The sequence below is a fragment of the Pyxicephalus adspersus genome, chromosome 3 (assembly GCF_032062135.1).
Source record: "Pyxicephalus adspersus chromosome 3, UCB_Pads_2.0, whole genome shotgun sequence".
Taxonomy (NCBI): Eukaryota; Metazoa; Chordata; class Amphibia; order Anura; family Pyxicephalidae; genus Pyxicephalus; species Pyxicephalus adspersus.
The window spans coordinates 134007535-134030379 of NC_092860.1; the positions used below are offsets into that span (position 1 = coordinate 134007535).

A 22845-nucleotide genomic window follows, 5' to 3' on the forward strand; every position below is an offset into this window, starting at 1 on the left:
TGGAAAAATAAGACATCCCCCTGAAAATAAGACCTAGGGCATATTTTGGCATTTCAAAAAATATAGGAGAGTGCCTTATTATAGGGGAAACAGGGTAGCACCATCATATTACACAGCGCTGTACAAAGTCAATTGTCATGTCATTAGCTGTCCCTCAAAGGAGCTCACAATCTAATGTTCCTACCATAGTCATATGTCTTTATTACAGTTTAGGGTCAATTTTTGGGGGAAGCCAATAAACCTAACTGCAAGTATTGTTTCTGAGAAGACTCATAGATAGGTAGCCTAAGGAAAAGAATTCTAAGTTAAATATAATGGTATGTGGGAGGTTTTTTCCTTAAAATTTTGAAATAAGGCACACACCTATTTTTAAGCACTTTACAGGAATGACAGGTTCAGGATACTGTCACTGCTGACTTCCCCAAAGCCTACTTCTAATTCCAAGTCTTCTGGGTTCTTTTTCAGCCATCAGATGCTTACCTTTGATGTAACTACTGCATTAGACAGCAAATTAAATTGCATTTTCAGCTTCTTATTTTTTCAGCTTTTCTGTACTTTTGTTCTAAATTTCCAACCAGATACTGATCAGCTGTGGGATTCATTTTGTTAACCAAGCCAAGTAGGAACAGATTTTCTGTATACTATCATAAAAACTATGGGCGTGGGAAAAAAAACCCAAAAGAAAAAGGGCAAGAAAATAATCAGATATTCATCCAATATTCTCTCATGAAAATCTTCCGTTTCCATGTGTTGCAATGGCAATAATTAATTCTGACCAGGGCATAGTTCAGGGAATGTCAGGTTTTATAAATAAAGCCCAATGTGTTTCAGAACAAAATCGACAGAGATGATAAGAGGAAAACCCACATTGCTATTCTAAGACTTTGTACTGATGGAAACCAGTTTTGAGTATGAGCAGAATGCAATATCTTTCTGTCAAACCATGATCTGTCAATTCTTTTTTTTTAACTATTTGTTTTTGTGTTTTGTTTAGTGACTGCAAGGAAAATAAGGGCATGTTTACTGCACTACAGATTGATAATCTTTTTAATCTCAATGAATTCCTCAACATCAGCATGGTAAGGATAATTTTAATGGCATTTACATTATTTGAAAGTAGTAGGAATCACAGGGCCCACATTGATTTGGATTGCACCATGCAAATAATGTTATGTGGTACAGAACTTTACAGAAACTATTATTAATTGGCACTAAAAATGGCCCCTCACTGGGGGAGATTAGAGTCTGGCACACCCCGAAGGATTACTTTGGGCAGATGCTGATTAAAGGAAGCCAATGCTGAGAGAAATACAAAGGATGCCATTACTGATAAGCTTTCAAAATCACCAAATATGCAAAGTTACTCAGTGTAAAAGAAGAAGAAGTCAGACAAAATGGTCTTCTAGCACCCTGTGACAAAATGATAAAAAAAATTACCTGCATATTATTGGCTGCAAAAGCACTCCATTTCCATCCTTCTTTTTATTACCATCAACTTCCATGTTGATGTACAAAGTATGAAGCAAATATGAGTGAAAATTACCAAAGTGGTAAACAACATAAATGCCATAGTGAGTAATACAGACTGTTAATATCAAAATATACAGCACTTTTAACAAATAATGGAAAAACATTGCAGATGCAAGCTTGGAATCTAAAGGTATTTTTTGGTTTTCACTCAATGGGCCTGATTTATTAAAGCTCTCCAAGGCTGGAGAGGATACAATTTCATCAGTGAAGCTTGATGATCCTGTAAACCAGGAATGTATATGGTTCAGGATTCAAAACTTTTGCAAATTACTTTGAAGAAATCCATTCAAGGTTTGCTGGATCACCCAGCTTTACTGATAAAAGTGTATCCTTTCTAGCCTTAGAGAGTTTTAAAGAGGAAGTAAACTTAAACATTTCTAAATCAAAAAATACACTTACCTTCAAACCCGCAGTGCAGTCGATTGGTCCAGAGGTCTCTTCCACTGGGTCCCACATTGTTCAATTATCCGTCTCCGAGCCGATGCGCCGGGCAGTGGCATCTTCTCCTTTTCTTCCTGGTTCTTTTTCCTATGTCACCTGACCAAGGCGCAAGATCGGGTGATGTAGTTTGGAAAAAACTTACCAATCTCTGGCATGCGCAGAAGGAGAACCCAAGAGCCTCCCGGGATGTGTGACGTAGGTGTCCCAGAAGGCTTTGCGCTCCCATTGATTCAGAATTAGGGGGCGGTGCTGCACCCTTTTTTTATAAAAAAAAAAAGATGTTGCACCTAAAAAAAACTAAACAGAATTTTTACCTTACATAAAAGGGTTGTCTACCCTTTTATGTAATGTGAAATTTCTAAGTTTAGGTACGTTTTAATAAATCAGGCTCATTGTTTGGTTGCGTGGAATATGGAAAAAGCAGATCTCTGTCCTTCTACAAATACTGTACCACGTGTTTAATTTCTTTAATTGCTTTGTTTTAGTATGTGGATGAAATATCAGAACGGATTGACACAATGAACATCAAGCTGAACAGCATTGTGTTGCTAGATGATAAAGGAAAAGAGAATTTACTGGAATTTAGTTCGGCAGGAATCGATGGAATAGACTTTAATGCATTTCTGGCAGAAGTACGTATAGAGGTTCAAACACATTTCCAAATGTTATGACTAGTAGCTGCGTTGGGTGTATGGCTAAATCTCACTGATTTTGTGAGTTGAGAACTGATAGAAAGGGGTTCAACATAATCTGTATCATCAATGCAGAGTTTTCTGGGAACACCGTTTGTAAAACTTGATTGATTCTAAACCTTCCTTACTTCTTTTTAGATTAGTTTTGGCTAGGGTTCCGCTTTATTATAATATCATTTATATTAATAAAATAAATATATATATAATATTTTTTTTCAATATGGACAGTACCTGTAACTATCTCTGTTTCAGGTGGGAAAAAGCAGCACAAAAGCCGATCTCTTGGCATTTGCCAATGAATTGGAAGCAGATGCTGATTTGTTGGTGAGTTTGTGTTATCTTGGTCATGTTATGTGATTATACCGGGATGGGATTGTATAGCTATTCAAACTATACCGGATATAGCGGAACACACCTGTATTTTTATCATTCAATTGTCCTACAGAATGTTCTTTCTATAACAGGGTAATATATAGTGGTCAGTCACATATCTTTGACACATCATGGGGACTTGGCTGTCCTCCTCCAGATTTTGTTGTAGTGTCCCCAAAGCAAGTTCCAGTTATACTTGTAAAGCAAATCCCAAATATTGTTTCTTGGGAAAGCAACAGAATGGCCAGAATATACCTGTGCCTCCAAGTAATCATCCCATATTCCCAAAGAATGTTACTGGGTTGTACAACATTCATGATGCCTATGAGCCTTATAACTGAAATTCTGCATACTCTCCTTGCAGATAGATCCCTGCCAATTGGCTGGGTTGGATTTGTTAAACAGATGGTTATTGTTTATTTGAAACATTGCAATCATGATATGCCCATTTTCTGTATACGCATGCACTTGTTTCTACACTAATCTCTAAAGGCACATCCAGCTGCCATTTATGTAGTCTTTATATGGCCTGCTTCATTGTTATGTACTTTATAGCTCAGCCTATACACCAATGCTTATAATGTTGCGGTTCTGCGGTAGGAAGCAATAGAATATGTTTCTAACTCACAGAGATTCCTTTTTTAGGAAGTGTATTTTCATATGTGTCCTTTTCTAACTATACTGGGGGAGAAATACAGATGTCGTCTGCGTCTTTTTTTTTAGTGACATGTTTTGCCATTTTAATGCTACCCAAGATTTCCCTGCTTACCCCTAACCTCATATCATACCTTTTCATTATTGGGTGACAACAAACATGGCCATTTTCAGGGGTCCATTCACAAAAGTTATACAAAGGGGTCCACAAGGGTGCTAACTGGGACAAACTATAACCACCACCAAAGTTGTGGAGACAGTTTACAACACCTGCTTTTAACACCTGTGATTGGATATTTTTAGCGCTTGGAGAAACTTAACGTACAGTCAAACACCTTTACCACCTTTAGATCAACCAATTATGTAATGCAAGAACTTGCCTAACTGAATCATTAAGCCCACATATTTTTGTTAAATCAAAAGAAGATTATGTTTATGACCATCTTCATTAATTCCCTTTACCTTGTGTGCAGGTTAAATTGCACTTCATCAAGCTGCCTTCATTGATCCATACAAATTCTATTATAGAAGTTTTTAAATTCTGTAAAAAAAAACTTGTTCAGTGCCATTTAGGTATTTTCATATTTTGCAGAATGTGTTGTTGTATTATATTCTTCAGCCACTTGGGACACCTTGTCCACTTCATTACTACAAATCCATCAGTATATCCAAAGTTTTACATAACACAGACTACATCTGTATAACTAAAATGCTCCAATCGTTGCTTCCATGTCCTCAAATGGCTTAACCTTGTTGTGTTTATGCTTTCATAACCCATTGTAACACAATGTAATTTGAGTATTAGGATATTTACTAAGCTACCTCTAAAGAAACAGTCCAATAAAAGTGGAATCTAGATTGAAGAAACCTGCTGGCCTGTATTACTCACTGGCCTCTTGTATCTCCCATGCATTGTAATGATATGGTCTTCGAAACTCTGTCCTCAACACAAAGTCTAATTTTTTGTCCTATAGTCTCCAAAAAGACTTGGATTTCATGTTTCTTCTCCATGGAGTGTTATATAAATTTATATATAGTGCCATGGTGAAGTCTCTAGAAGAATATATACAGAATGTTTATAAGAGAAGGAAACCAGCAAATTCAGCTTACAGTTTTTCAATGGTTGTCCACTGAGACAAGAAGGAAAGAAATATTTCCAACATGGACACAGACGGCAGTAAAATCTAATTGAAGTTGTAACCTTTCCCCACTCTATTCTGATTCCCCACTCTATTTTATTCTGAACAGAATAAAATCTGTTTTATTATATATATATGAGATTGTTTACATGGCAGCTACAATTATTTGTTTAGTAGCATTTTATTTGTTGCAGTTATCTGTTTGTCATTTGTGAAAATAACAAACCAACTGCTTAAAACATCACATTGAAATATCTCCCCCAGTTTGTCCTGCTTGCTTGAAATAACTAAATGTATTTTGTCTTAGAACTCTGTCTCTGTTATTTTTTTAGCCTAAAGGAGCATTAGGAAATGCTTTAAAAGGACACGCTAATAGTATACGGATGATACATATTCAGCAAATTGTACCGATGGAGCAGACAATGGTAAAACCGTATAGAATATGGGTTTATCTCCTAAATGTAGATGACTACATTTTATGCTGTATAGCAAATGTTTACAGCAGTGTTTCTCAACCTTGTCCTTTGTAAACATTTGCTTTTATAATGAAACCATAAAGTACTTTGCATTCTTCATATTATGCAAAAATGAATATTGAGGCCGTGGGCATAAAGCTTTTGTGCCCATTATGGATTTGAACATTTGGTGGCATTTGTAGCTGCTGCAACACAGGTTGGGAAACTCTGGTTTACAGCAGAAATTCAGATATGTGATCCCTAATTCTAAAACTATATGTCTATAAGTCTGTCTTTCTATCTTTCTTTCTTTTTCTATCTATCTATCTATCTATCTATCTATCTATCTATCTATTAGAACTTTCTTCTAATTGCCACATCATACATGCTTTTCATGTTTTGTGAATATTATTACTAGCATTAGTTATACTATTATACTATTATAGCATTATAGTATTATTTCATTAATACTATTGTTACTTAATATTCTGAATGTCTACTAATAACAGTGTGTTTTCCAGCAATGTTGGCATGATATCTTTTATGCTACGGTTATGATGAACTTCAACATAGGTAGCTAATATCAACCTAACTCAATGTATCAGTTCTAAAAATCAGGAAATTCCTCCACAATCTGCACTGCACAGTGTTGCCAGACAAATTTTGGTTGGTCTCTGGTCATCATAACAAACATGGTCGCAGCCTTTACAACCCCTTGTTCTTAATTAGGTATCTACCTGTGTATGGCCATTCCAACATTCTCAAAGATTACAGGTGTGGTCAGTGCTGCATACAAAGAGTTCTATTTTATGTGTTGTATGTACACAGTCCAGTTTCCCTCTGGCTATTTATGGATCCATCATAAATGAGATATGCACCAACTATGAAAAGTATATTTGCACTTAGGAAGGAAATACTTTAGTTTAGCTTTAGGGTTGTAATATGATCACGCAAGCTTGTATGTTCCATTTTCTGATTTTTTGCTAAGGGGAAAGCTAGGAACTGTTATAGTTTAATATTTCTTGTATCTAATATCTCTTTCTTATTCCTCTTCCTTGCCTTTCTAGAAATATGTTAAAGCTAGGGTAAGCAGCATGATCACTCATCATATTGTATGTGGTCTGAATATTTGTTCTAGTTTTGATATGAACATTTGGTGCTATACCTAGGTCAGGTTTCTTATATTCCTCTACCTGTACTCTCCAGTACTCTCATTTTACTCTCCAGTAAATGACCCCTATAAACTTTTGGTGCCTGCATTATATTTCTTTTTACCTATTACCTTTATCCTAAATCCAGGAAGGTCCGGCAGCACATTATTTTGCCTTGGTTAATTGGCTAATTGGAAGGCTGAGTGCTTCATGCTTATCTTTTATTCAGCATCTTTGAACATGGACTAAGGCTACGTACACACGCGCAATAATTGTCATTAGAAAACGAACGATTAACGACCGATCAACGATTATTCACGAATATTTTGAACAATCGTATTGTGCACAATTCTGTACATGTTAAAACAATACGATCGTTCAAATATCCACCAATAATGTACGCACATTAGATACAATCGTTTGAACAATGCAGGAAGTGATATGAACAGGAGAATGTGTACCATAGAACAATCCACGATCACTGAACGACCGTACACACAATAGATTGCAAACGATCGTTGCCCAATCAGATCCACCACGATGGACGTTCGTTTTCAACGACATTCCTCGTTCATCTGCGTCGTTGTGCACTTTTTTTAACAATTATTAGACGATCGGTCGTTAGTCGTTCATTTCAAATGATAATTATTGCACATGTGTACGTAGCCTTAATGTCAAGCTTTATCAACTGCACCTCTTACCCTTTACAATATAGAGATCACCAAATGGTGTGTGTATTTCAAAATACAGTAAAATCATCCTAATGAAAATAAAAAAGTCACACCCAACCTTTACCAGCACGGCAACTAATGTTTTTTGGAAGGAGATCCCTTATTAAACCAAGGTATTTTATTCACACATTGAGGTGGTGTAGGTATAGCATCATTATAATACAACAGATTATCTGGTTATCAAAATCACATTCACGTGTATGTATGTATATGTGTGTATACTTTATATTTACCTAAATGTATATTAAAAAATAATATTACTTATAGGGTGTAACATTGTTGCATTTTTTTTTTTTAATTCAGAGCACTTTGACTCAAAGCATTAAGCTGTTAGAGAGGACATCATTCGACATTGAGGTATGTTGTGACCATTTAAACATTTATTTATATTATGTATATTCTTATTTCAGGTTTTTATAATTTATATAAATAAAAGAATGACATTTAATGGTTTTTATAATCCTTTTTTTTTTTTGTCCCGCAGAATTAGCCTTACTAGTCAGTTTATTAGCCATCTGTACACCTTTAATCCTTGTTTAAATTTACAGAATAAGCATAAATATTAATACTTCCTATGCCAAATATATTTTTAAAGAATATATTACATCAAACATTTATTGGTGGTACATTATGCTTGCAATGGATTGCAAAGCTTTATTAAATCACATTGATAATGTTACATTCATTAAGGGTTGTTCAATAATGTAATAAAAGCAAAAACGATATAAAGTAACAGCAACCAATTACATTGAGCTTAATGGAAGCCAAATATAATTTGTTTTAATTGTATTTCTTCTTTTCCATAAGCTTTCAGCCTAAGTAATCTAAAGAGTTGCTGATATAACAAATTTGACTTTTTGAAAAAGTCAGTAGGTAAGCCCCCCACTTTTAAGCACTACCTCTAGCCACTGGCAAATGCAGCGAGAAGTAACGTTTGACCATCACGGGAAAAGCAGAGGTTTTATTGATGTAGGATGTGATGGACCAAAATATTGAGAAATTGATGACATTGAAAAGAACACCTCAAGAATCATTCCATGGCTATGTGAAAATATAAGTCAGGCATACCTTAATACAAAATCACAGTTTAATTGAAAAAAATGAACCTGAAACTGTAACTTTAGGATCAGCCACATGCGTACCAGGACTTTTATTAAAATCAAACACAGTCTTTTTATTTGTTAAATGATAAATGTTGTAAATGCTTTATTTTCTCTTCTACGAAAATATCAAACAACAGAATAACATTAAAACACCCTATACCTACAATACTCCCCAGTCATGAAATGTTTGTAGGTGGTGCCCTGCTAGCTAAATACATATGATTGTCAAAGATAACATTATATCCTCAATTCAGGCCCTGCAAAGACTAGTATGTAGCATAGCCATTTCCCAGAGTCCACTGATCATGACACAGAGATTGAAAAGCATACCAATAAATACCCCTGCACCTCAAAATCCCACATAATATTGATAATGCTATCTACTACAGGAAGGGGAAATAACGGGCACATGGTGGTGGCCCCTGGAGTTATCTGTGGTTACCACTGTGGGCATTTAATTTTTCCAATGATAAGTTGTGTTAGCAGGAGCTAACAGCTAATCTGGAGCAGGGGATTTGTAATGGTTTGCTATCACCTTTTTTACCTTTATAAATGCAACATTATTTTATTTATCGTTTAACTTCTCCTTCATATCAAGTCATGGGACTGCCTTCATCATAGTGAATATATATAAATTATTTATATCCATTGTCAAAAGAGATAAAAGCACTGCCGATGGCCATCTATGCGGGACACCTGTAACATGTATGAGCTTGATGCCCTTGTACATGGAGCCACATTTTTATTTGTGTCTAGAACTGCTTGTAAAACATAGGCCATCTACTGGGACAAAACTAGTTGGCAGAACATAAAAGGAAATTTGACACATACTTATTCAAAACCTGAACATGCAGGGATTTTTATTTCAGTTTATTATGGCTGTGATTAAAAACAAATATCAGGCCAGATTATCCCCTTAGATCTAATGATGAATCATTTAAAACAACTCTTGTAAATCATGTTTTATGTAGGCTGTCCTTTTAGAATCTTGTTTAATGCAGAATTGACAAGTGTTTTTTTATAGGTGAATAAAACATTTCCTTTATGCGTACATGTACAGCAACTAAAGACAACAAATAATGCTTGATCTCCTACAACAATCTTTTACATACAGTTGTGTATATACTCATTTATTTTATTTATTGTAGGGAAAGGTTCTTGATGTCATCTCATCCATTGACACAGCTCAAATGCTGATTAACAATAATGCATCTACAATCATAAAGCAGGTAAACTTATTCTAAATGTATATTGACTATGTGACCTTGTTTTAACTTACATGAATGAAGTCTTGTTAAATAAACTCTTGGTGTCAGCCAGCATATGGCAATATGGGCATGCCATGCATTGGCCTGATAAGGAGACGAGAGATGCAAACTGATCATGGATTCAGCATGGATCTCCTTTTGTGATTGGTATGGTCCAAAAGCAAATATACCTGGCAAGATAACTAAATATTTTGCTGCTCATAATGAAACCCAAAGAAATATTAAGGAAATATAGGCAAATTAAACATTTACACAAATTTAAGGTTTATGTACACACATGATCATTCTCTCAACATAAGACATGATGCTGATGAATGTTGACCTACAGATTGAAGATGGGAAGTAGGTATGAGCATTATTTTAAAAATGCTGTCTTCATTTTGAATAGGCAATAGGTAATAAACCATATAGAATTAGTTCATGATCGAACCCACTGACCCTTGTTCTAGGCACTTTTCCCTTGTACTAGTGTAAGTAAAACAATGCATTGTCATTTGAAGATTGCAAGGAAAAGTTAAATGTAATAAAGCATGTTTACCTGTTATACAGTCCATTCATTTATAAAAGTTTATACATTTTTTATGTATCACATATCAAGGCAAATTAGGCAGATTATACATAGGGTAAATGGGGTAAATTTAGGGTAAATGAAATCATGGCAATAGAAGATTTGTTAACATCTAGAGATGGGAGAGCAGACAAGTTTAGCAAGACACGGTTTTATTGGATACAATACACCTCGACTTCAATTTATCTCTCGACTATGTGTACAAAGGAAAGGGTAAGTGATGTGTAGCAGAAATAAAGGTTTGTGGTCACAGAGGTTAATATATTTTCTTATAATAGCGGATCAGATTGCTATGACAAGATCAAGTTATATTGCCATCCCCAATCTTCTTCCCTGACCCAAGCCCGGTCCCTTCTGTTTTGGTTTTGCCATCCCATATGTGCCACATGTGGGAACGTTCTTTCCCCATTGTATTGTTTTAATATTATTATTGTTTTGCAGATGTATACATGCAATATATATGTTGTGATATATGAAACTGTTTTTCAGTATATAAGGAAATGTTGTATTATTAAATTAATTGGGATGCTGAATTAAAAAAAAACAAACAAAAAAAACGATTATACATTTTAAAGTAAAAATATGATTTACCAGTTCATTGAATGGCATGCTGGTGTGTTGATGTTGCATATATTATTCTTTGAACTATGGGCAGTCTAGAGTAAATCTTCCAAAGCCTGATTTGTGCATTGCACACTAACTGGCATTAGCACATTGATGCAGATAAATTAATCTCAAAGGTTAAGATCATTCGGCTTCAGCTGGACACAAGGTGAATTGATATGCTTCTTTTCAGAATTTCTTCTACCACCATGTTCATTATAGGTTCACTATCATGTTACCTAAATAACTAATTTAATTTCAGAGTAAAATCTTTTCTCTGAAGGCAAAACATTCAAAATAAAGCAAGGAGCCATTTGTAATGGATATTGTACAGAATAATCCCACATACTTCCTCTTTAGTAATACAGAACAAGGCTATGCCAACAGTGTGACAATGTAATCACATTTTGGCTGGTGCAGAGAAACTTTGTTAATTCTATTGGCCCTAAAATTTGATATCTAATAAACAATCTAATAACAATTATGTATTAGGGGAACCTACCTATCTAGATAAAAACCAAATAGATAGATCTAAAGTAAACTGAATAGAGATGTCACATTAACATTAGTTTTTCTTCATCTTGCTAATTGCTCCTCGAATACAATAAAAAATAAATTGGGCACAAGGAAAATACACTTTTTTATTTTGAAATTGTTCCTCCTTCTTTTGGTTTTTTAGGAATCAAAAAAGTTTATGGACACAGTCATCAATTATTTTGTGCAGTATGTGCAGTGGGTAAAAGATTCGGTAAGTTCTGTCATTCCTACATATTAATATTAACACTGTATAGTACTATGTATGTTGTGTAACTGACAAACCACACATAACTAAAGTCTGTTTATCCTTCTATTTTGTGGCACTGCAATACTTGAAACCCATAATTCCACAGAACGCTGTTCCTTGCCACTCCATCCACCCAACTATTGTTTGTGGTGTCCATCAGGGGCCATTCATTTTTTGTAAATATATTTATTAAAAAATAATAAAATTTTTCACACATTCAAGTGCTTTTATATATTGTATTTAAAATATTAAAAAACACCTTGTCTACAGAAACTGGTATGAAATTGGGTGCATTTTGGTCATATTAGGGCCACTTCACACTTAGGGCTCAACCGTGCTCCCAACTGCTTCTTTTCAACTGAATGGCAGTGGTCAAGAATCATTTTGTGCACGGGTTTGCACTGGTTGCATTCATATGAATAGTCCTGTACACATATAAGCGGTGGGAAGGTGACATGGTTGTGAGCTGGTAAAAAAAAAAAAAAAAAACCTAAAAACCCGACTTTCAGCATCATGCACTTTGGTGGCTAACCAAAGAGAAAGATGTTTGCCCGCACAACATTGAATGAAGAATAAAAATATCTGTCCATTTATTTATGTATTGCACAAACTTTCGATGCTGGAGTATTTATTCTAGTCCTTGATGTGAATTTTATGTTTCCACTAACATAATTTATCCCCACTTAATGCAGTCCTATTAAATGTGGAAATTAAAGACCATAGCATTGTGTAGGATACGCATTATACAAATCCTTTATGATTACAAAGCTTGTGTTACTATTATCAAAATTTGATATCCTCTGCCACAATCCTGACCCAGTCATCATAATCCTCTTGATCTTTTTTTTCAGATAGCCTTGGATGTTGCTGGATGTAAACCGATAGCAAATGCTATAGACACCGCTGTGGATGTGTTCTTATGTAGCTACATTATTGATTCAGTGGTAGGATATTTTTTTAAATTCACATGCTGATCTGTACTCTTTTATTCTGAATGTATTTATAATTTACTGCATCTTATATATAGTATTGTGCTCTGCATACAGTATATGTATATCTTTGTTACATCAACAAATGAAAGATCTGTGCTATCTCCAATAAAAAACATGGCCATCATATCAGGATTTTACTAGCTTGGGCTGGGGTCTAGTGGGCTTTACCAACAAATTAGATCAGAACTGCTGGCCATACACTTTGTAATTTTGAAGCTTTGCATGAGCAGACTTTCACAGTTTCAAATTCAGTTTCCAGTTGCCATGAAAATGTTTTGGCATGTGCCATTGATTTCCTCCAAGTATTTTTTTTTTAATTTTTTTTTTCAAATAATAAACAAAAAGTATCAACAAATACAAGAAGGTAAACTAAAATATTTAACAATACCCAGGAATAGAAAACATATATAGGACTCTTGTAAAAATTAGTGTATCACATATTTCAGTAGAAAGTAATATAACAGAATATAATCATTCTGGTTAAGAGGTAGCAATAAAACAGAGAGGTTCTTTCAATAAGCTTACTATATAAACAGCAGTAAACATATCTAGTGATACAATTGTCTAAACATTACATTTCTAGGTGGAAATTTTAATCACTCAGCAGGTGCATTATTTGTATTTTCTTTTAGTGTACCATGCCTACTTGATTGTATTGATTACCCACAAAACTCCTAAAGCAAAACCTAGCTTTTATCTAGTTTTGGAATGGAAAATATTGGGGTTAGATTTTTACCTAATATTCTTTTTCTTTTTTAAAAAAGCTTAATATCTGTGTGACACCAGTCACACAGGTTACACTCAGAAGAGGCTGTTATATTTTACTCTGTGGATTACCATATTTAATTGGGCAATCCCTAATGTAAGAATGCTAGTGTTTCCATAAATAGAATATTTTTATTTTTTTCCAAAAAACGCTTTATTGAAAAATAACTTTATTTTCCAGCAATATGATAATTTCCAACAATATGAATAATATTTATATATATATATTGTCTCTACAGAACTCATTCTGGTTTGGTTTGGGAGGTTCTACAATATTCCTAATTCCTGCTATCATTTTTGCGGTCAAGTTAGCAAAGTTCTATCGCAGAATGGACACAGAAGATGTTTATGATGAGTAAGTACAAATATATTTATGTAGTATTCATGATTACATCTAGGTCCTGGCAATTCTTGTTTATTCATTCATTCAGAATCAGTCTGTTAGATTAAGGGCTTTTTATAAATTAGTTTTAGAACTGCAAGGAAATATGTATGTGTAAGTCTTTTTAACCAAATTAACAACCATTCATATTCATCCTGCTGTGAACATATTTCTTTAACTTGTGTTAGTCTTCAACTACCACCATAAAAATACATTATAATATGAGGTAAAGCCACATGAAAGGACATATAGATTGACATGTACAAAACACTTTGTTGTGCATTTCTCTACTTTTCCTGTTTTAGTTTTTACTTTTTAAGCACATTAAAGTATGTAACTATTTTCAGGTACATTTAAATTGACTAAATGAATGTTATATTTACCCATGAAAGACAGAAAAAGGGTAACTTCACTTTGCTAAAAAAAATATTAATAATATAGCAAATAAAAAGCAATAGAGCATAAAGAATTACTATACAAATGATTTTGTTATTTTATATTATTGTAAACTAGCTTTCTTTTTAAGTCTGCAGCACACCTGGAATAGATTTCTTCAAAGTCATTTGCTATTTGTTAACAAATGTTTTCAGTAGCAGACTAGATCAGTTCCAGATTGTTGTGTCACCCAGCTTCACTGATAAAAGTATATCCTCTGCAGCTTTGAAGAGTTTTATTAAAACAGGGCCAAAGTTTAATTTTGGAAAGGATATGGTCAGGTAAACAGCTGTTGATTCCAAACAACAATAGGTAAAAATCTAAAGCAAACTTTGTTAAAATCAATGATGATTGAAGTTGAGGTTTTTCCTAACAACAAGTGGAGTTACACTCTAAGCACCTGTCCCCACTATGGCCATATGCTGCATTTTTGGAAACATGGCCTATTGCCAATTGCATTGGTATGCATTGTGTTAGGCGACCCTTTCATTGGCATTAATTGTAATGTACTTTTAAAACTGCAACTCAAAGCAGTGTATTGAAAAGGTGCATTTGGGGTGACAATAAGAACAAATAGCAACCCAATGCATGTCTTTCACATTGCTACTTGCAATAATGGAAAAATTTCTACATAGAAAAATGTGTTAATGCAACACACTTGTCAGAACAACCTCTACATAAGGGAAATCCTATAATAAACTTAAAAAGGGTGCTATTTGTGACATTCACACAGTAATTTGTTTATAAATATACAACAAATGTATATAGGCGTCCCACCAGAAGTAGTACATGTGCAGCAGCTGGGGAAAGTACGATTAGCAACTGAGCTCAATCCACAGGGAGCTAAACACAGCTCACAAATGAATATTTTGATTGAATTATTTAGTTCATGCAACAAAATTCAGTTACCAGAAAACTGGTATTATGAAAAAAATGCTTTGATCATCTAAAAGCTTATATTTGATGTGAGACTTTGAAGTATGAATGGGTTTACAGCATTATTCAGAAAAACACAGGTTAGGACAAATAGATAGTCTGATGTTTCAGATATTCAATCAGGCGTGATCTGTGTATACCATATCCCCCAGTGGATGGTGTGATATTTCATGGTTATCTTGGAAAGTACCAAAGTTATCGTTTTTCTTTTGTACATTAATATTGCATGTAAGAGCCTTCAGAGTAGATTTAGAACTTATTACAGCATGTTGTGGCTGGTACCGCTTAGAATTCTTCAATTATTAGAAAATTGCAAATCCTGCTGGCTTTAAACTATGGGAATTTGTTTTTAAAATTAACATATATGATGCAGTCCATCACCAGTATTTATACAGCAAGTTTTTTCCCTCTCTATAATAGTCTTCTTCAGTATAGGTATGAGTATAACACACTACAAAATTGGTACACAAACTTGTGATATTTCCTTTGAAATTGAAGAAATGATTATTCATCTTTTGGCAACTGATCAGCTAGCAGTAGGCTTGCATACATTGGGTAGCAGATCGCACTAACAATGGCACTAATCAATAGTAATCTGCTTCATTTAGTACACAAAGTGTCAGTTTGTCAAGACACTGCAAATGCCTTTAAATTATGGCTAAATATTTCTTAGTAGTAATGGCTGCAAACTTTGAAAGCAAAGGATGTCTGTTCTATGATGCAACCAGAAGTATTGAAGATATAGTCAATAGTAGACACATGGACCCTGATTTATGAAAGCTCTCCAAGGCTGGAGAGAATACACTTTAATCAGTGAAGCTGGGTGATCCAGCAAAACTGGGATGTATCTAGTCCAGGATTCAAAGCGTTTGCTGGCAAATAGCAAATGCTTTTTAAAAATCCATTCCATGTTTTCTGGATGACCCAGCTTCACTTCTGAAAGTTTATTCTCTCCAGCATTGGGGAGCGTTCATAAATCAGGCTCAAGAACTTAGGATCTCTCCATAGAACTGAACAGTGTCTGTGCAGCCTTCATTCCAAAAGTGACCCCAGAAATGATTGGGTGGACCAAAGTTTCTTAACCAGGGATTCCTCCAAAGGTTGCTTTTTTATTGGTTCCCCCATGGTAGATGGGTTGAAGAAGGGTGGGATAGACAGTAACAAAGTATGTGCTAGGCTTAAAAATATGGCCAATATTCCTGGTGAAGGGGCATTGTGGCACAATGGTACAAGATCACCTGTCTGATCACCACTGCCACGTGTTTGAAGGGCAGTTGGTAGGCATTCATCATTCATTAAACACCACCTACTGCCCTTGTCACTCACTCCAAAGGGCCAAACATTCCTAAGACTGTCTGGTTGCAGCCATAGTTGTGAAGCAGTAATCACACTACTTTACAGTGAGTGTGAGAACAAGGTCTATTGTTTTAGGAAGTAAGGTTTCAGCCAAAGACTTCATGCATAGATGCTGGAATATACATGGCCGTGTCATCTCTAAGCCAGCACCTCAGTCCAGGAAGTATATGGTGACCCTAATGTGATGCCTAAACCTAGATTTTCTTCTATGGATTGAACGGAATAGAAGAAAAGGAAATGGAAAAACACAAATAAGTTTTGTCAGAAGGACTATTATGAACTGTACTAGAGGAACTTACCTGTCCAACCTACATCACCTACAACCTTCACCACATCCATTCTACTCATAACTTATCACCAAATATCACCAACATTCTAACAAATCTTGTTGTTGTAAGAAGGTATGGTGTTTGTTTGGTCGTTTTGTCATACTTTTCATTCAAGTTATATAAAATGTTCCACTTTCGAACTGTAACTAGAACTGTTTGTTGGTAACACCGCACAATCCTAACTAGCTTTTCTTCTCTTACCTACAGTACTTCTGTTTCAGGGACTTGGCATTTCACTTTATGATAACTGTTTTTACCATTAAGCTTTCGGCCCATGCTTCTATGTTCTGTTCGGCTTCACGCTCAGAGAACCTTTCCCTTTCTACATCATCCATAATCTTTAAACCTTCACTAAACTGGCTTTCCATACACATGTAGATTAACCTGGGTGCCGCTGGTGCTATGTGCTGCCTTCTTCCCAAAGATGTCCCTGGCACGTAGCTTATGAATATTACTTCTAATCTAATCACTACGGGTTACATCTAACCCAATAAAAAGCACAAACGTATCATTTTTGTACACAGCATTGAACTTCTAACTTTCATTTACATACTATAATTTTTAAGTAATTTTTTCCCTGTTTTTATATCTTTTAGTGTTGAAACTGTCCCCATGAAAAAGTAAGATTTTTTTGCTATTTTCATGTTTTTTTTAAGTTTTTTTATAACCTTACCAGAGAGGCTATTTGTCTTTTGTAATATTTTTAATGTGTGGATCTTTGCTTGTAAGTGTAAATAATACTAGACACACTCATTTTTCAACAGAATGCTCACCATCATTGGAGATTCATTATTTGTTTTCATTCCAAATTTCCTTTTTTATTCTTAAACTCTAATACACTCTTTGCATGACCCACGTTCATTTTCTGAAACAGAATAGTTGTGAACATAAAAAATATCATAATTTTTTTCTCCTTTTTATCATTGTCACATTTATTATATTTATTTTTCTCATGCAATTGTTTTGTTACAGTATGGAAAATGGTAATAATGGTTATCATAATGAGTATTTGTATGGTATACGCAATCCTATTATGACAAGGTAAAATTTATGTTAGAGTGCATGAGTGCATGTTGTTCAAGTTTCACCAGAAAGTTATTAAAGCATGCTGTGATTTAATAATTAAATAACTTTGCATGATAATATTATCCAGAACAACACAGACCATTATTGTAGATATCATTTATCTTTGCATGAATGGCTTTATCTGAAAAATATGCAATAAAAGTTTTTTTCTTAGAAAGCTTCAGTCCTATTTAAAATGTATGTTATCAGTGGGCATGCATAATTGGGTGTGTGGTAGTAGCCACCCCTTTGGACGTTTATAATATCTCAACTTTTATACTACTTCAAATTAGTTTCCTAATATTGGAATTCAAATGTATCTAATAGAAATTCTAGTTCAAAATAAGAAAAAGAAAATGCCAATTGCTCCCCAAAATATTTTCAAATAAAATTTTGGAAGTTTTTGATGAAAAATCTTATCAGGATCATCATTAGTCCAAGACTCTGCCTCTCATCTGCAGTTATAAGAATCTGTTTAGCTGTCTTACGATTGTAAAGAGAATGGCCTGAGAGTTTCAACTACATCCCAGCAATCCTGATAATAACTCCGTGCCCCTAATGCCGTCCTCCTGTGGCTGTAAAGAAAATCATCTAATGCCTGACTGCCTAACAAGAAAGCTGTAGAGTTTAAAGAATTTTGTCTTTTAATAAATGTGTGTAGGAGCGATAGCAATTATGTAATCATTTAAAATATCCTGATGGTAATTACTACTGCTGCTCTTCCCGGTCAGCTTCAATGCACAGTGCATTTCACATTCTTAGTGCATGGTATTTACCTGTGAAATTCTCTTCTCATGTGGAGATCCAAAAGCCCTAAGACTGCTGTTGGCAGCTGCTATCGTGAATGCAATTCAGCCCCAGTAGAATCAGAATAGTCACACAGCTGACACTTTTTAGGTTTGCTCTTTTTAGAGGCTCTTTTTAGAAGCCCTAGGTCGACAATAATACACACTTTTAAAACCTTTAAACCAAAGGAATATACTTCATACACTTGCAGATTTATGTGAAGACCACACATGTCCAATAGTGGGACGTATATAGGAAGGGCTTGCCAATAAATGTATGTTAGTCCTGAATGAAGACACTACAACCAGTGAAAGTATTAGAAACTTTAAGGGCAGAATCTTTAATGACTTTATATCCAACAGTAATTTTCCAGCAAACAAATACTCAACTAGGAAACGTAAACATTTACACTTCAGGTCATGCTAAAGCAAGAGGATTCTGTTGCTGACTTCTGGACAGCTTATGGGGCACATCAAAATCTGTTTTTATAAATATCAGGATTAGAAATCTGCACACTTTATTTACAATGACCCTGATTCCCTGTATATCAGCACAGAGCAATGTGCAGATGGTAGTAGCATCTTATAAATCACCCAGCAATCTTCTCTGATCGGTCTGACATTTCATAACTCGTAAGAGAGGAGGCAGTAACAGCAATCACCTCTGTAAATTATGCAATTTCAGACTTGTGAACAGGTTTCCCTGTTTTATGAATGTTATATGCATGAGGTTATAAAATTCAAAGCCAATCTAAGCCAAAGCTGATAAACCAGATATGGAAAGCCATGGGTAAGTTAGCAGCTCATGCTTTTTTTTTCTTGCATAATAAAATACATTTTCATTATTGTTTCCCAAGCCAAAATAACACTAGTAGAGGGTTGTCATAGTGTAAAGTAAATTATTAATAGTTAGTTCCATAATATATAGACAGCCTTGTAGATAGGTTAGCGACTCGGATAGTGGGTGGTTAAGTTAATAGCTGCTGAGAATCTGAAGACAACTAGGAAGCTGGCAACTTATTCAACTTAGTACATAGTAGGTAGTCCCCTGGTTAAGGACATCCAACATACAAACCACTCCTAGATACGAACGGGGCTTCCCTGCTCATTCCTGCAGGATGGAGGTTGGGAGAGGGCGGTTTGCATGAGTTGCAGAAAAAATATTTTGCTAAACACTGCTGAGACTGAGCTCTTCTGCAAGCTCTTGTATCTCTTCATTGACCAAGACAAACTCTGCAGTTGTTTCTTTTTGCATACTAATCCACAGCTTGCTCCAGAAGATAATGAATGTCTAGGCTCCATAAAGTTTTGTTTTTTTTGCTTTGTTTGTGATTAATTAACAGGGAGGATTTTATACAGTGACTGACACCACACTGCTTAATATGTTGAGACAAACATCTGTCCTAATTGCATTTATTAAAATAATGTACGTGTTCCTTACAAATTCAACTTAAGAACAAACCTACAGTCCCTATCTTGTATGTAACCCGGGGACTACCTGTAGTGTCTATCCAATACAGGAATAACAGTTTAACATTAAAGAAGACTTGTCACAAAGCTGAAAAATGAAAACTGAGTGACGTACAAAAACAAAAACACATAAGCATATATTACTTTTATTGGAAGTGATTACAAAATAATCATTAGATCGAGTGCTAGAAATAGCTTATTTTAACATTCCAGTTCCACCTCCCAGCTTTCCTATGTATCTTTTAATCGCATGGGCAACTTCCCTGATCAATATGGAACATTTCAGTAAGTCAAGTTTTATTCAAGGTTGACCTCACCAGGACATTTTGAATTGTGGTTTACAATGAAGTTTTTTCATTTGTATGGCCATTTAAATTATGCAGGTTTTTGGTTTACCATTAGGTTACCCATGAGGTTCTATATAATTATTGTGTAAGGCTCCACAACATGTGTGCATGGTTTATTACTGGTAAGATGCTTTTAAGTAGGACTGATGCTTTAGTGCATGACTTGTAAAGCTTGATGGAGAATGAGGGCTTTAGGTGTCTTATGGTCAAACCTTTTTAAATAAGCCTGTGCTTCTGCTTTAAGAGTTTAATGGCATGATAAAATAATGAAAACAATGTTCTCATTTCTATATTGAATTCCCTATATGATATGGCTTAGATTGTAACATTCCTACATAATAAAAACCATTTTAATATTTTTCTAATTGGATTTCATCTGGAAACATTTAAAAGGTACAAAATGCATTAATAGACTATTATAAATAATGATTTTTGCTGAAGACAGTGAGTGTTTGGAAAACAGATATTTATCTTTACATGTTCACAACACAATGAAACGTTGTATTTTTATTAACGTGATCATTCTGAGTATAGCCAGTATTAATGATGCAAAAAAATAAACTGAAATGATAGACAATAAAAGCCAAACATTATCTAAAAAGATGTCATATGCTTAAAAAAATTATTTAAAAAACATGGTTATAATATAAGTAGGACATGTCATGTTATTTCGCCTAGGTATAATATAACATAAGACGTGAGGCACAACACTTGTGTTGTTTCTAAAGCCTACATAACAATACAACCCTATAAGCCAGCACATCTTCCCTGTGGCAGTGCGTGGATGGCTTGTATATTTTGTTTGACAATAGGTAGCTTATTTACCCTACAAATTGAATTGTTAGATTTGCTATAGGACGTATTCTCAGGTTGTAGCCATGGGAGGTAAGTATGTGTCCAGGGAGGGGTAAGGGGGAGTAATTTAACTGAAAGAGTGAGTGGATTAGAAAGAATAGGTGCACTTTGCTTGAAAAATTGCCTATACTTTTATCATGGTATCACCTTTGTTCTGCTAATTTGGCATTTGTTGGAATTAACCCTTCAGAAGCCATGAAGAAAATTGATAACAGTATTTCAGCCTTTTTAAAATTTCGGAAAGCGTGATAAAGTATTACAATATCTGTCAGATTTATCACAGCTGCCTGTGGCCTATTGGGTTCAGAGCCTTTCTAGGACTTTCCCACAGAAAAAAACATGTAGTTGGAGTTCACCTTGGTATGGTGTGCCTTGCTGTACTTTGCCAATGGTTTTGTAATGGCAGCATCTCTGGTGTGATTTGTAAAGCTGCATGAGTTTCAGTGTAAATGCTTTTACAACATTGATGATTATTTTTGCTACATACTCCCTGGCCTACCTTTAGTGACTTTTTGTTTATACCATGGACTTTCAAATAGCTTATCTTCATTTGACACCCTGAGTAGATTCCCTCGAGCCTCTGCCCCACCACGCCAAGATGATTGATGAAAGCTGACCAGTGGTTTGAGAGTGTGGAGGTATCCTAATTGTTCTCTGTCGCTTAACCCTTGTATACTATGGCTCCAAATTTCTGCCCTGTTCTTCACTGTTAGTACTAGATGAACTATATCTACTGACTGATTTTTCACAGATCTATACTATAACACATGACATGTTCCGCTGCAGTGATCATAAATATTCTCAACAATCACACATAGAGAACATGCCATAAGGGAAACTAAGAGGATGTCCCTGACCTCCGCTTGTTTCTTGGTCATCATTCCCACTCACTTTGGCATCTAACCTATTGTGAATCTGCAAGTAATTTTCTAAATAAGTGGTACAAAAAGTACTGAAGATAGATAGGCATTACCAGGCCAAATACCAGGCATTTTCTGCAAGAGGTCTTTAGGGTCAATCCTTATATATTCTGATGGCAGGTTGACTTAGAAGGTTGAGTCTGGTCCATTCTATGTTGGTTTTAGAGGTAGTGTTAAAGCTCTTCTTTGTTAAATGTGTAAATTTAGGCACAGATTTATGTTTCTATGAGAATATTGCCTTATGATCACTGATGAAAGGTGTCCATAAAGTCTTTAGTTCTTTGTGTCATGTATTCCTTATATAACACATGGCACCATCCTGTTACAGGTCTCAACTTATTTGCAAATCTCCAATCTCCTACCCAAAGTGGAACATGGGCTTGCACCAGGTCTGGTGGCAGCACTGAGTAACTTAGGTGCAAGACAAGATAAATGAGATTTGATAACTGCTTATGCCCAGAAACAGCCCTCATCCATCCTTTAGGAAACCTGTGCTAAAGTATTAGAATGTTGAGAATATTTATTGTCCATTTAAATCTTCTGCCTTCTGTCAAAATAAACTCAAGCCAATATGATGTTTTAGATCAATGATTTCTCTTTTCTAAACTATGTCCTGCCCTCAATTATTTGTGAATTAACATTTCTCCTAATCTTTTATGGAATGATTTGTATTTACTCTGACCTGTCTGTTTTTGTCCCTGTTTACTCACAAGGCTT

General features: G+C 34.9%; 1 protein-coding gene across 1 annotated transcript in view; it reads left to right on the plus strand.

Annotated features, from left to right (window-relative positions):
• The window catches only part of PROM1 (prominin 1), a 128670-nt gene that overhangs the window by 102232 nt on the left and 3593 nt on the right, over positions 1-22845 (plus strand). Inside the window, 13 exon segments of the mRNA XM_072406878.1 lie at positions 995-1079; positions 2457-2603; positions 2916-2987; positions 5161-5253; positions 6351-6368; positions 7469-7522; positions 9417-9497; positions 11387-11455; positions 12343-12435; positions 13488-13603; positions 17283-17306; positions 17659-17727; positions 21748-21846. Coding sequence (XP_072262979.1) covers positions 995-1079; positions 2457-2603; positions 2916-2987; positions 5161-5253; positions 6351-6368; positions 7469-7522; positions 9417-9497; positions 11387-11455; positions 12343-12435; positions 13488-13603; positions 17283-17306; positions 17659-17727; positions 21748-21814 — 988 coding nt within the window. The 3' untranslated portion in view covers positions 21815-21846.